Here is a 15,709-nt window from a genome sequence, read left to right as displayed (position 1 = left end):
TCTGGAAAGCTTAGTTCATGTTCCAGTTATTTTTTTCTCAGGCTAGGACCACAACTGACTCTCTTTTCAACTTGATAGGGCTTGTCATCAACTGAAGAGGAAGAGCAAGAGCAAGAGCCTCCTTTTGGGGTGAGTGGCATGGACAGCATGTCTGAGAGCACTGGCAGTATCCTCAGCAAGCTTGACTGGAATGCCATTGAAGACATGGTGGCCAGCCTGGAGGACAAGAGCCTGCTTGTCCACAGGGCCCTGGACCTGTAAGACCTGGGTATCATTCTGTTTCCAAACACAAGCCAGCGCCTCAGTAATGTGGTTCTTGAAGATTTGTGGGTTTAAGGGAGCAAAGCGATGTGGATTTACTATCTGGAGCCACATAATTACCTGGACTAGCCATTTTGAAATGGAAAATAAACATTTCTCAGTAATTTTGCCTTCGTGGGGAAAGGGTTATTTAACTATAGATGTGTTTATTACATGTTTTCACAAGTGACTCATCTTTAGGCATAATTAAAAAATAAGTACCTTTCAAGCCAACTTTGCATGATATTTAAACTACTTTCAATAAAAATCTTATATCTTGCCTCCTCTTTTACTACCCTCTGAGTTTTGAGAAACAACAATATGTGGGTGAACCTGATAGGAAAAAATAAAGGTCCTTTCATTAAGAAGAAAGTCACAATCTCACCTAAGAAACCCGATAATTAACCCTATTCTAAAACATATCCTAAAATTCACCTGTGTAGGGCTGGGCCTAGGAGTGAAAAGAAACCAGTCACCTTCTACCAATCCTGAAATTCTAAGTAAGCCAAGTGTCATGTAAGCCAGGAGGTCTTCCATTTTCTGCCCTGTAATTGGATATCTTTGGGAAGAAAAAGCTTTGGGTGGGAAAGAAAAGGAATGTGACTCCTGACTCTAGAAGGCTTATCTTAACCTTGTAAAAACTGTGGTGTAGCGACCTGGTTAGTTTCTGACACTGCACCCAAACAATGTTATAGTTTTGGAGATAATTTTTATGAGAATTGACTAAAAACCAGGACCCTTCAGTCACTTGTCAATTTTTAGTGTATTATTAAACATCAAAGGATACTGTTATCTGAGAAGGCTATTAAATATTCCTTCTTTCCAACTATCTGTGTGAAGCCAGATTTTCTTCATATACTTCAACCAAAACAACATCTTGCAGCAGGTTATATACAGAAGCAGGTATGGGAATCCGCTGCCTTCTATTAAGCCAAACATTAAAGAGATTTGCAGAACTATAAAATGATGTCACTTTTCTCACTAAATTTTGTTTTTAAGAAAATTATTTTTGTAAAAATATATGTTAACATTGAATGGGTTATTGTCATTTAAAATAATAAATATTTAAACCTTTTCTGTTTTAATTTCTAACATAAATGTTGACAGGTATAGCTACATAAATAAATGCTCTTTGTGGCTCTCAATTTTTTTGAGTGTAAAGAACAAAAAGTTTGAGAACTGCTGCTTCAGGGCTAGCAATACAAGCCCTTGACAGACCAGTCTATTCAGAGGCACTACGGGCCACTCTATACTTGACAGTTCACACTCCTTACTTCACAGTTCACACTCTCCACTTCACAGCTAAACTAGCTTTACAGCAGTCTAATTCCTTTTACATGCTCACCCCTGCTCTGCTTTAAACATTAAGTTGTTTTTTAAGAAAATTGTCATTTGCAGTGCTTTTTCATTTCTTCTTGTAGATCTGGATTTCTATCTAGTATTTCCCTTCAGCCTGAAGAATATTAATGTTTTTTATAGCACAGCTATGACAGTTCTGTCAGGTTTCATTCACTGAAGCATATCTTTATTTTACCCTCAGCTTCTTTTTAATTTTTATTTTTTTATTATTTAAGAGGTACAGTATGATGTTTTGTTATACCTTATTTAAAGTGTACAGCATGGGCTGGCCCATGACTCACTTGGGAGAGTGTGGTGCTGATAAAACCAAGGCCACGGGTTCGGATCCCTGTATAGGGATGGCTGGTTAGCTCAATGGGTGAGCCTGGTGCTGGCAACACCAAGTCAAGGGTTAAGATCCCCTTACCAGTCATCTTTAAAAAATAAGATAAAATAGGGCCGACCCAATGGCTCACTCGGGAGAGTGCGGTGCTGGGGGCGCAGCGGCGCTCCCGCTGCGGGTTCGGATCCTATATAGGGGTGGCCGGTGCGCTCACTGGCTGAGTGCGGTCACAAAAAAGGACAAAAAAAAAAAAAAAGTGTACAACATGATGTTTGATATACATAGTGAAGTGATTACTGTAGTCGAGCAAATTAACATATACATCAAGATAACTTAAAATCTACTCTCTTGGCAAATTACTAGTATATAATTAACTAGTCTTTATATTGTACATTAGATCTCTAGATTTATTCATCCTCCATAACTATAACTTTGTACTCTTTGACCTACATCTTCTTGTTCCCCCCCTACCTTAACCACTGTTCTACTCGGTTTTTATGTATTTTTTTAATTCCACATATATGTGAGATAATATACCATTGTTCTTCCTGTGTCTGATTTATTTCATTTAGCTTAATGTCCCCTATTTTTATCCATATTGTCACAAATGACAAGATCTCCTTTAGGCTGAATAATATTCGTGTGTGTGTGTGTGTGTGTGTGTGTGTATCTCACAATTTTTGTCCGTTTATCCATCAGCTGACACTTCAGTTGTTTCCATATTTTGGCTATTGAATAATGCTGCAGTGAACATGGGAGTGCAGGCATTTTTACCAGATGGTGATTTCATTTCCTTTGGATATACACAGAAGAGGTATTGTTGGGTCATGTGGTAGCTCTAATTTCTTTAGGAACCTCTGTACTGTTTTTCACAGTGTACCAGTTTACATTTGCAGCAACGGTGTGCAAGGGTTTTGCTTTCTCCACACCGTCACCCACACTTATTCTTTTAGACAAAAGCCATCCTAACAGGTGTGAGATGATATCTCATTGAGGTTTTGATTTGCATTTTTCTGATGATTAGTGATGTTTTCATATATCTGTTGGCCATTTTTTATGTCTTCCTTGGAGATATGGATATTTGGGCCCTTTGCCCATTTTTAATCAGGTTTGATTTTGGGGGGTTTTGTTTTTTTTGCTATTGAGTTGTGTGAGTTCTTTATATATTTTGGATATTAACCCTTACTAGATGTATGGTTTACAAATATTTTCTCCCATTCTCTAAGTTGCCTCTTTACTCTTATTTCCTTTGCTGTGCAGAAGCCTTTTATTTTGATGTAATCCCACTGTTTTTGTTTTCGTTGTTTATGCTTTTGGTGTTCTACCCCCCAAATTATTGCCAACACCAGTGTCAGCATCTTTGTTTTGTTTTGTTTTGCTAAACAATAAATTACCTGAGACTGGGTAATTTATTAAGAAAAGAGGTTTATTTGGCTCATAATTCTAGTGGCTGGAAGTCCAAGATTGGGCAGCTGCATCTGGTGAGGGCCTCAGGCTGCTTCCACTTATTGGAGAACAGGAGAGTGGATGTGTGTATACTGTATATGGTGGGTGGTATGTAATACACTCTGGATTCTCTTAGCTTCTGAAAAGTCGATGGCTTTTATTCATATTGGCAGTTCAAGGCTAATTATCTTGAATATGTGAAGGCTTGGTTTAAGATTTTGTTAAGGTCTATGGAAAGCCGAAGGTGTATCCCAAGTCTCCCTAACTTGTTGGAACACAAACTCCAAAACTCTCCCCGTATCAGGGTTTGCTTCTAAGCTTTGTGGGCCTTACTCTAGGGCCCAGTCCTTAATTTTGAGGTGGGCCTTTCTGGAATGTAAGCTGGGTGTCTGGAGGATGAATGTGTTAGCACTCCACTCCGGCTAGGCTGGGTCTCCAACGTTCCCCAGCACTGCTCAATTTCTAGTATCTCTTGTCTCTAAACCTTGTAGCAATTGCTTTCCGGTAAGCTTCATTTAGTCTTGCACTGAACACAAGACCTCGCAGGGAACTCCCACATGGACTTTTGGCAAGATAATGTCAGGCCTGATAAGAAGAAATGTATCTCTTTTCTGACCCAAGTTCATTGTATTTGTATCTATGCTGCTTATAGTTATGATAATAAAGTGAAGAAAAAAAATAGCCCCATAATTATGAGGTACTCTGTACAGCTTTCTTTTCTCTTTTGCCCTACCCTGCAGATTCCAGCCACTGTGACTACCCTGAACTCTGATCTCTGCAGACTCAGCTCAGGGAGCATTGTGGTCTGCTTGGACTCTAGCTCACTGTACTAGAGTCAGGGTAATAGCCTTAAGCAGACAGCTAGACATATTACCTGAGGAGCTTCCTTTCTCTCAGGGACCACTGTCCTGTGCTACATGTTGTTCAATGTCTGAAAGAAGTTGCCTCGTATACATTTTGTTATTTTATGGTCTAGTCAGGTACTGGTTACTCTCATAGCTGGAAGTGGAAGCCTTATCTTAGTCTCCAGTGAATTTTACATCCATACAACAAACCTGAAAATAATGAAGGATGGCAGACAGTATTAGCAGAGGGCTCACAATCCTAGGAGGTACTTTGCCTGCAGCTTGAATATGCTGTCATCTTCAAAAAACTGAGATATGACAACTTTGCTCTGTGTGTCTGAACACACAGGAAACATCCAAATGAGCATGTTTCAGACCCTCTGCTTATACAGAAGGGTCTAGACTTCATTCTATTTATGGAAATAAAAGCAGCTTCCATATCTAGATTTTAAGCACTTACCGTGCTCAGGATATTTCTAAGCAAGAAAGTTTGCTAGTTCAGTTCAGTGGTAGTCCTCCAGAGCGCTCCTTCCTTTAAACGCTGCTTATGCACTGACCACGTATGTTCAGCATCTGGACTATGGTCCTACACCATTAAGGAGACCCTGATGGAAACCAATGCTCTCACTTTCATGAAAATATTGAATCTGTGGGATACTTTAGAGGAAAAAGGCCTTGTTAGGTAAGGTTGGTTTGTACATTGGGAATGAAGGGGCCAGATTGTTCCTATATCTGTGCCACAGGGTGCTACCAGTTTCACTTCTGCCCAGTTATCAAGAGCATTTACTTTTCTTGACAACATCCAAAGTTTTCTTAGAGAAGAGCTAAGCAGTACATAAAGCATGGTACAATAATAATTTGAATTGTTGAGAAATGGAAAATGTTATAAGCTATAATGGCTTGTCATTAGTTCATCAAACATTTACTGTGTATATACTATAGGTGAGGGGTCAACCTCTGTGGCAGGAGTTGCCTATCTGAAAGGAAATTTTTTACATAGGATTTAAAAAACAATACTAATTTACAAATAAATATTTAAAATTTGTTCAAATCCAGTAAATCTAAAAACAAAGCTAATCAAGATAACCTCAATATTAAGAATTTAAAAATGGTTTTTAGATAAATATAGTGTATTAAACATGCAGATCATATACAAAGGAGCAATAATCAGAATGGTATCAACCCATCTAACAGCACTCACACAGAGTGGAAGATGGTGAAATGCTTTCAAAGGGAAAATTTTCAACTTAGAATTCGAGGCCCATCTATCAATCATGAAGGAGAATAAAGACATTTTCAGATATCAAATGATTCAAAAAGTTTGTCCCTATGCACCTGTTCTCTGGAAGCTACTGCAGGATATGCTCAAACAAATGAAGCATTTTTAAGCTAAAAGATAGGGGTTCCAGGGATGGATACTGGATCCCACCGGAAGAGGGGAAGGAAAAGTCTTCTATGACTTTGCAACAGCCCTGGAAAACTAGTCTAGATTGATGCAAAGGTAAAAACAGTTCCAGGAAGGAGTTCCATGATGGGAAGTTGGAACTGACGAAGGGGCAGGGGCAGGGGCAGGGAGAAGACTCAAAGGAATGAATTATATGAAAGAACATTCCAAAAGAATTCAAAAATTTCTATATGGACATTATGCGAGTGAAAAAGCAAAGCTACTTCATTAAAGGAGAAACAAAGTATACAAGAAAGGAAACGTATTCATAGTACACTAAGTGAACAATATTTACATTGTTTCATATTACATAAATGCTCAAGGGAAGGGTATAAGAGAGCCAAGTCCTTACCCATTATAAAAAAGTCTATAGATCATAATATAATTCAATATGTAAGGGCTAGAAGTAATAAATTGTAACAGTATATCTTTAGAAATATAATGACGTAAAGAAAGAGCTAAGGGTACAAGGTGGTTGCCTCCATGAAGGAGGACTGGATGGAAAGAGGTGGGACAAGGCATTATCTCTTTAACTTAAAAAACTAAACTATTAAATAATATAAACTTCCTTATAGAGTTAAAAGTCTATCTCACTAAAATTTTTATCTTGGAATTACTTTGAATTGTATAAAAGGCAGGATCTTAAAGATTCAATTGGTTCTTTTAAGTTACGCAGAAATCCACCAAGACCACTTTTCTCCCTTCTGGATGATGTCATGGTTTTTTTTATTCCTTTCCTCACTTCGAATCATGGTTATTCCTCATGGGCCATTCTCCAGATGAACCAAGGTAAGCATATTGCCTTCTATGTGGATACCTGAAAGAAAGTGAGCCGAGATGCCGGGTACCATTCAAGCTTTATTAAAGGAAGAGAATCCGCCGGGCTGTGCCCAAAGTGGAGGACAGCCCAGGGCTGCCCTGAAAATGGGGGGCAGCACCTAACAGGGCAGTGGGAGCTTATATTCGTATGTTGGCGCCAAGAGCTGGGCGATATAATTCCAGGGTGGGGATTGAGTTAGGTCATGGGGATGGGGAGTTCTGCGCATGCGGAAACGCAGAAAGTATCATTTTCTCCCAAACCATGAGGCTTCTTGTAAGAGAACAGGGGAGGGGAGGGGAGGAGTGGCCGTTTTATACTTGTGCTTGTCTGTGATGGTGCTGGTCACGTTGCAGATCAATTAATACCTACCCAGAAGGACTTGTCTCACCCATCTAATCTTACTAATGAAATTCAAACCTTTTATCTCCTTATTTCAATTTAAATAGTAACCAACCAAAGCTATGTGACTGATTTAACAGTCCTACAAATGAGGCATTACTCTCCTTTCACTAACACCACCCCAGCCCGAGTTATCATCAGAGACCACTGACCCCCCCCCAATCATTCTATAGACTGTTGCCTCTGATCTTTTAAAAATGCAAATTGGGGGCCGAGCCCGTGGCGCACTCGGTAGCGTGCTGCGCTAGCAGCGCGGCGACGCTCCCGCCGCGGGTTCGGATCCTATATAGGAATGGCCGGTGCACTCACTGGCTGAGTGCCGGTCACGAAAAAGACAAAAAAAATAAAAAAATAAATAAATAAAAATGCAAATTGGGGCCGAGCCCGTGGCGCACTTGGTAGAGTGCGGCGCTGGGAGCGCTGCGACGCTCCCACCGCGGGTTCGGATCCTATATAGGACTGGCCGGTGCACTCACTGGCTGAGTGCCGGTCACGAAAAGGACAAAAAATAAAAATAAATAAAAATAAAAAAATAAAAATGCAAATTGGATTACACAAATGCGAACCCCTATTCTACTCTCACCCATCTTAATCTCTTTTAATGACTTACCATTGTTCACAGGGGATCCTTAACACAGCCTAAGGAAGCAGGAGTTGGCTCCTGTTTCATCAGCTGCATCATTCTCTTCTCATTTGTTCTCTGCCATCATGAAAACTCCGAAGCTTCTGAAGGCCATATATGCTCCTTCCTTCAGGGCCTTTGCACGTGCTTTGCCACCGGGGATACTCTCCTTGCTCCCCTTCCCTTCACCTTTTCCCCATCATACTTCAAAGCTCAACCATCATGTCTCTAAGGAATGAATTGCTGGGAGCAAAAAAAATATTTCCCATTTCTCAATAGTTCAACCAACATTGCTGGTGTCTATTTTGTCTACTACATGTCAGGCTTTATCTGAGGATTAATTTCACTTGGAGGAGGAGGCTTTTCCTATCTCCTGCAACCCTGCAGACTACTTCAGTGCTACATACTCTTCTGGCTTCTGTTACTTTTCCTTTCAAGCACTTATCTTAATTATAATTAAATAATTGTATACTTTGTGGTCATTTCCTGTCTCCACCACTGGAATGTAAGCTTATTGCTAGTGGGTTCAGTACAGCTCATAGTAGGCACTCAGCAAATACTTGTCAAATCATGGAATCTGCAAAAACTAAAAGTAATGAACCAGTGTCAATACCAAGTGATCTCGAAGATAGATAGCCTATTTGTATGGCAGGAAAGAAAGAATACTCCAATGTTTTAGCTCAGGAAAGGAGTGCAGAAAGTAGCCTGTGATTCCTTGATGTTGTCAATGCCAAACTTCACCTCTTCGCTTTATTCATTCCCAGGCCATACTCATCACTTTGCACCCAGAACCACTGTCTCAGCCTCACACATCCTTTTCTCTCACTCAACCATCCATTATTCCACTCTGCTTCTCCAAGTACACTTGCTCTCCTACTTCACAGAGACCTCTGAACCATTTTCTTCCAACCTAGCTCTCCAATTATACCCCCAGCCACCTCCCAACCCTGGCTCAATGACAAGTCATCTTTGTTGGGCAGTGAGCACTACTGGAAAAAACACGATCATACAGTTTGGTATCACCACAGTTCTCCATATTACAGTCAGTGAGTGATCTGAGTTACAACCCTGAGTATATCATACCCTAATTAAAGTCTTTCCGAACACATGAATGTGGCGTTTCAGGCCATTTATGATCTGCTTCCCTCTCCTGCTCCTTAGAATTTCAGTACTCTATCGCCTCTCTTCCTGCCCTGGCACTTTCCCCAAGCTTCTCATTCATTCCTCAACTCCAATCTGGCTTCTGCTCTCATCCTCCCTGAAACTACTCCCCTTAAGGTTAAAATGTATATCTGAATGGCAAATCTAAAATTTTTCAATCTTGATCTTACTGCTGCCTTTTTTATGTTGTTCTCTTCAAACTCTGATTCCTTGGTTCTGCATACTCTAATCATTTCTTCTGTCTCCACACACACATTTTCTCCCACCGTAACTTAAATGTTGGTAGTCTCCAAGGTCCTTCTTTAGTTCGTGTTGCTCTTACTTTAAAGCTCAGATGCTGATGACTCCCAAATATAGCCCTTTCCCAGGTTTCCCCTCCAAGAGCTGTGCTTCTGTATATTCCCACCTTCTAGACATCACACGAATGTCCTGCTAAAGGTACTAACTTTCAACATATTAAAATAGAACTTAGTCACTTAAAGCTAGAGAAACCTGATCCTTGGCACCTGTTTTCATTTACCTCATTCTGACAACTGTCAAGTCCTGCTATTTTATTTCTTAAATACATCTTCACTCTAATCCTCTCTTCATCCCTGCTGACATCATTACCCTACTTCTGATGTCTCTGAGACCATTGCACTAGTGTCCTCTTCTCTATACCCTCGAATCTATCCCCTACATAGCAGCCAGTGAGCTTTCATTAATCCCTTGCTTAAAGCCCTTCAATTTCCTACACATTAAAATAAAGTATATTACTATGTTATTAAAGTTGTCAAACTTGCATACTTACCCTACTTTCTATAGCTTCATCTTTTGCTATTGTATTATGTGCATCTTGGTTCCTCCACTCACTGTTATGTTGTTTCCACTTCCGGAATTCTTTCCATCTCCCCACTTAAGCAAACATTCTCATAATCCAAATACACCCAACAGATAGTTATGGATTTTTAAAATAAGCTCCTACGTAATATGCTAAGTGATTATTACCAAACTTCATTTTATACTTATTTCAGAAACACTTGGCTTCAGACTATGTCTTCTTATTTCAAAGAAGTTAATACTTTTTATCAATCCAAGTTTTAGTCTTCTTCATCAAGCCAGGTGAGGTAGAAAATAATTAAAAATAGAACTAGCACAATAAAATACTGCATTTTCTCTTTACCTGTCAAACAGGATGGTAGACATTAAACAATCTGAGAACATAAAAGTGGATCTTCCGAAAAGGCATTAAAATCAACAAAATCTAGTTGTTGATTTTAATTCAGATCCTAACAGGAGACTGAATACAAAATTTCCAAGATGAAATTTTCCTTAAAAGAGCAACTGATCTGCAAGATAAGGGCCCAGGGTTGCTCTCGACTCTGGTACTAAGTCGGTACGCCGCTTGTGTGTATCAGTTAAACTCTTTGAGCCTCAATTTCACCTTCTTTAAAAGAAGCGTTTGGATTAGAATAGAATCTCTAAAATTGTAGTCCATGAATTCTCGAGACAGGGCATACATGGAATTGGGGTGGGTGTGACCGTGAACCCCTCAAATTGAATGCACAATTCTGGGTATAAATTTGTTCTATTTTCTAAGGAGAGATTTCATGGTTTTCATTAGATTCCTCCAAGGGGTTCATAAATTCCAAAGTGATTAAGAACACCTGGACTAAATGATTTCTCAGATCTCTCGTATTGTACAATTCTATAAGTATTTTTAAAACTATGGAATATGCAGATCCATTATTAGTTTAGGTTTTGTGACAAACTTAGATCATGACAATTTTTTTCTGTTTTGTTCCAGGATCTTAATCTAATAAAGTTAAGTTTAAAGTACAATTCTAGGCAAGTTATAATCAATACAAACTTACACTGCCATTTCTTAGCAGAAGAAAGGCTAATGAAGATGAAGTAACACAAAAATAACTTTTCATTTCCAGAAAAATGGCTGAAGAGTCACAAAAAAGTAGAAGCAAAATTCATTGAAAACTGTAATACCCTCTATATAATAAAAATGATCAGTCTGTAGTCCACTTATTTCAAGCAGTATGTAACACGAAATTACTTTGTTACATACTTTTGACCAAACAAAAAACTTTGTTTATAGGGTGTCTTCTGGCATCTAGTTAAACTTCTGTTTTCTTTAATTCTTCACCTCCAATTGTCTGCTGAGCATTTGCCAACTCAAATTCAAAGGATTAAACAATGTACATCACCATCTTTCTGAAAAATTGGAGCTACTTCTTTGCTTCATTATCTCTGTAATGGTAACTCTGTTACAGTTATGCAGGCTCAAGTATCAATACTTATGAATTTGGAAGAGAAATCCAGTATCTCTCAAACTTACAATAAATTCAGGTAAGAAAAGTCAAAACCCAGAAAATACCTTAGTCTTATTTAGCATCAATTACTTTCTTAAGATCCCAAGGAAAAACAATGGTTTCTTCATAAAAAATTTGTGAGGAAAAAAACCAGATGAAAAAACCTTAAGACCAAAAAAAAAAAAAAAAAAAAAAGGATTTATGAGAAAATTGGAAATTTGAATACTTACTGGATATTTGATGTCAAGGTAGTATTAATGTCTAGAGATAGCATATTTATAAATGAAATGATGCCTCAGATTTGTTTAAAAAGATATGGGGCACGGAGTACTTCTGGTACAGCTTAAACAACAAGCTTGGGCAGAAATTCAGAATAATTGAAACTGAGTGATGGTACTATGTGGAAGTTCCCATAACAAAAAATAATTTTTAAAACTATGATGAGTAAAATACTGTGTGCACACTGCAGCACTCTGAGCAACTGGAATCCTGAAAAGTAAGGGTGGGTTGCTGGTACTTACCCCCGTTGTCATGTAACATGTGCGGCTTTTATGACCACCTCGTCAACAGATTACACAAATTGTAATTTGGTCAGTGAACTTTCAATCATGCCAAATTTGCATTAAATTGTTTCTCAGATAGTACCAATAGGACAAGGGGTGTATGTAGAAAAAACTTAAATAATAGGAGTAAAATCAATTTGTGTGATAAATAATATGCTTTCTATGACAAAAATTAGCTAGGGGATTAAAGTAGTTTTAAAATGAGTATGGCATACAGCAACAGGCTTAAACAAGTAGAATTTTTGTAGAGTAAAATTACTCTCAGGTGTTTCAAATTACATTATTATTTCAAGTGGGTAACCTGATGAGTTTTATATTTGCATAAATCTCACTGCAGTTTAAGATCCATAACTGTTCTAAAGACGCAGATCAACTGGACATTAGGGTAGTAACCTGGATGAGTTTTTTGTGCAACCAAAAGTGATGTATCAGGAGACAGAACCATATATTTCCCTAGTTAAATTCACTTTCTAAATGAAAATATGATAAATTTGCCTGCTGATCATGAAATCCATATCGGACAAAAGTCAGCCTGACTTACCTACCTTCATGAGACAGACTATGGCAATCAAAAATTGGCTATGTGTTCCAACTACCTGCTAACAACTCAAATACCATATCAAGACAGTAAGCTATATATTACTTTTCTCTAAAAGCTCAGCATTTCTTCTGTTAGAGATTACTGAATTGTTTTTTAAAAGGCTACCTTGCTTTATTCATCTTCCCCCCATCACCCCCCAGCTGGCCGGTTATATGGGGATCCAAACCCGTGACCCTGGTATTATAAGGCTGTGCTCTATAACCAACTGAGCGAGATTACTGAATTTTAGAAAATTCTAGAGATGACTGAACTTTCCGCCTTGTGTATTTTAGTATGAAACTTTCTAGAGCTAGCCATTCTTTATTAAAATAATAATTTAAATAAGAAAATGCCAAAATTTCATATTAAAAAAGTGAAAAGACACTTAAAAAATTTTGTAACAAATATAACATCTCTTCAATACAAGTCAATGAAACATGACATGATTTACTACATACTAAGATTAATCTATAGTAATTGATAAACAAACTAGATTAAGACTGAACCTTGTAAATCCCCAAGATACTTGAAAAGCTTGCTTGTGTATATTTGACTGCCAAGGCCTTTACTTATTTTAGGGTTAAGACCTAAAAACATTTGGCTTATATTAATATAAAATATTGGACCTTAGAATATATGCAAAATTCCAAAATTTCCAATTTCTTAAATTCCTAAATTTCCAATGAATGGCAAACACAGCAAACTCATCTAAGACCAACTGAAACAACAGATTTAATACTGTGCCCCTACTGCCTAAAACTTGCTCTAAATAGGATTCCCAAGTATATACACTACAAGAATCCTTTAGGAAATGGTTTACTTTCAATAAGAATCATCTCCCTTAATACTTGATGTTCAATTAGCTTAGGGTAGTGAGACACAATTATCCCGATTCCAGATTTAAATCCCTATTGTGACATTTCTTAGCAAATTACTGAATCCTCCTGAGCCTGTTTTCCTCATCTATAAAATGGGGAGAAGACATATAACTGTTTCTGTGAGAATTAAATAACAGCATGTGTCATTGTCAGGAACATGATTCAAAATCGGTTTTTTTACTCTCATTTTTATTCTTTAATACTCCCTTGGCTGGACGTTAGGTATATTCTTATATTTTCTCTAACTGGTATTTTACTCTTTTTGATATTGTTTTCATAGGCTACCTTAAATCCTTTGCTGATATAAACAAAAAAACTCTAAGGGGGGAAAAAACCCCAATCTAATTTTGTCCCAAAGAGTACACAGAAAAAGGGGAAAGGAGACATACAATTAAGAAGAAAACAAAGAGTTTGAGAGAGCACATCCTTCAAGAAACCATTTGGAAAGAATTCCACATAGGAAATAGATCCTGAAAAGTTATTTTCATAGTGGTTTAATAGGTGTTCACAAAAAGATATTTTGTGGCAATGTCACTCTTCCTCACAAATTGAATACCTTCATTTATTTGCCAATTTCATAAAACTTAGCATTTTAGAGGTCATTTTTTTCAGTGATTTAAAAATAAGTACACATTCAAAAAAGTTTTTTTTGAAACAGACCTCATCCACTGTAAATTTTGGATATTACTATTTCTCTGAGTGTCAACTATGCAAATTAAATGATTAAACACCCCCTGAACTTAGATATTTGTAGTGACAAATGTATAAATGACAACTGCTCCCAAAAGATGTATGATAAAACTTTTAGAGTAGGAAATGAATAAACATCCCAATAAGTAAAATTACTCTTTTTAGCATTAAAAAATAATGCGAAAAATGTAGAGAGTATAATTATGAAGTGTCATACTCATCTCAACTCTATTTGTAAAATAACATGGCATCTTTAAACTAAGAGAAAGAAGGGCTGGTTTTCCAAAACAATAGGATTGCTACCTTTCCCCAAGGTTTAAAAAATAAATATTACCATCATGACATCACTAGAAAGAAATGGAAGCAAACAAGGAATAAACTATAGTTTCTTTTTATATCAAAATGTACTCTTGAAAATGTGTTTGGCACAGTGCTAAATCATATATAGTTAATACTAAATATTGCAGGATACAATAAAACCCTGGAGTTAATTGTTTACACCCTCTTATGGGAATGAAAATAATAGATACCAATTATTCAGAAGTCAGCCTATACAAACTGTATAAACAATATTTTATGTTTTGCTTTGAAAACCAGTGATATAATAAATTTTACATAAAAGACTGTAAATAATATAAATGAATTTAAACAGATCTTTACAATAAGAAATTCAAATGGAAACAGACAAGTAACAAAGAGAAGTAAAAAAATTTATTGCAGTATTTGCTCCACCAGATTGCCTGGGGATCCCTTTTCTTGTATTGTTTTCAGGGTGACCTAATACATCAAAATCTACATTTACAAAAACTCCTTCTGCAAGTAGGTCATAGATACTGCATGCTTTTTTTTTTTTTTTTCAACAGAATAAATTATATATCCAGGAGATTCTGCCATTTTACAGCCTGGAAAAAAACAATGCTTCCCTGGAAACTGGGCTAAGCTAAAGAAAGCCATCCGCTGCTAGGTTAACTCCAAGAACACTTTATTAAGAACATTAACAGACTAATTTCCAACATTCACTTGTTTATTTTTTTAAAACAGAAAGTTTTTTTTCCCAAGATATAAACAATTTTTGTTAAACTATAATACAGTGGGAGTAAAAATGAACTGAGAATCTGTTTCTGCTGCACAACAGCGAAGGGAGCTCCCACAAAAATGTTTGCCCAACATTTCCTTCTTTTGTTCCTGCATCCCAGGTTCCACTCTTACTCTTCGTAAAACTGATTTTTTTTTTTTTTTTTTTTTGCCAGAATGTTGATATTTCAAGTTTTTCTGCCTTTAAAAAAAATTCCTGTAAATTTGGCTGCATGTACAAATTCATTAGCTGGAAGTCCCATCCTTGGCGGCATACAGGGATCGTAAAGTCTGAACAACTTTATTAGTCAGCTTATTAGCACTCGTTAGAGCAATTTTTTTGTAAATAATGTCTGACTCTTTAATAGTGTCTACCCAAGGCACCAGTTTGCGGCCATCACGGCGCTTAGCCTCAGTCCAGGAGCCACTGTAGGAGCCTGCCATCCACTGAACACTGAAGCCACTGCTGGTTTTCTGTACTACTCTTGCAATTTGTGGTCGATCTTTGTACTTTGGACAGCAAATAGCGATGACATCCATGACGTCAACACTTTCATTCATCTGTGCTGCCAACTCCGTAGAGTCTGAATTTCGTTTTGACCTTCTCAATGACTAAAACATTGGGAGGGGGGAAAAAAGACCAAGTGTTACACAAAAGACTTTTAGTAAAATTATTGTTTTTATTGCTTTTAATCCCTTGACGCCGGGAGTTGGGATTTCCCGGCATACTTCCATTGCCGGCAATGAGACGCACCGTGACCGCCAGCGCCAAGGGGTTAACATATACTTGTAAAACCATATAACTCTTAATTTGTACCCGTGTCTTTACTCTTATAAAATTATATATACATATGAACCATAAAGCTACATAAAACTTAGCAACAATAAAAAGGATTAACACAC

At 37.4% G+C, this 15,709-nt stretch overlaps 2 protein-coding genes across 4 annotated transcripts in view; one reads left to right on the top strand and one right to left on the bottom strand.

The window, feature by feature from the left end:
- Positions 1-570, top strand: part of CPLANE1 (ciliogenesis and planar polarity effector complex subunit 1) — a 117,015-nt gene extending 116,445 nt beyond the window's left edge. Inside the window, 1 exon segment of the mRNA XM_063086134.1 lies at positions 79-570. Within this exon segment, the coding sequence (XP_062942204.1) occupies positions 79-261 (183 nt within the window). The 3' untranslated portion in view covers positions 262-570.
- Positions 571-14,331: 13,761 nt separating this feature from the next.
- NIPBL (NIPBL cohesin loading factor) overlaps positions 14,332-15,709 on the bottom strand; it is a 200,928-nt gene continuing 199,550 nt past the window's right edge. For 2 of the 3 annotated variants that reach the window (XM_063087985.1, XM_063087986.1), the window contains one exon: positions 14,332-15,418. In XM_063087985.1, the coding sequence (XP_062944055.1) occupies positions 15,053-15,418 (366 nt within the window). In that variant the 3' untranslated portion in view covers positions 14,332-15,052. The remainder of the gene's footprint in view (positions 15,419-15,709) is intronic. The other variant, XM_063087987.1, reaches the window with a different exon arrangement.

The sequence above is a fragment of the Cynocephalus volans genome, chromosome 2, assembly GCF_027409185.1.
Source record: "Cynocephalus volans isolate mCynVol1 chromosome 2, mCynVol1.pri, whole genome shotgun sequence".
In the NCBI taxonomy this organism is placed as follows: Eukaryota; Metazoa; Chordata; class Mammalia; order Dermoptera; family Cynocephalidae; genus Cynocephalus; species Cynocephalus volans.
The sequence above is the reverse complement of the archived record's forward strand: the minus strand, read 5'-3'. Positions and strand labels throughout refer to the sequence as shown.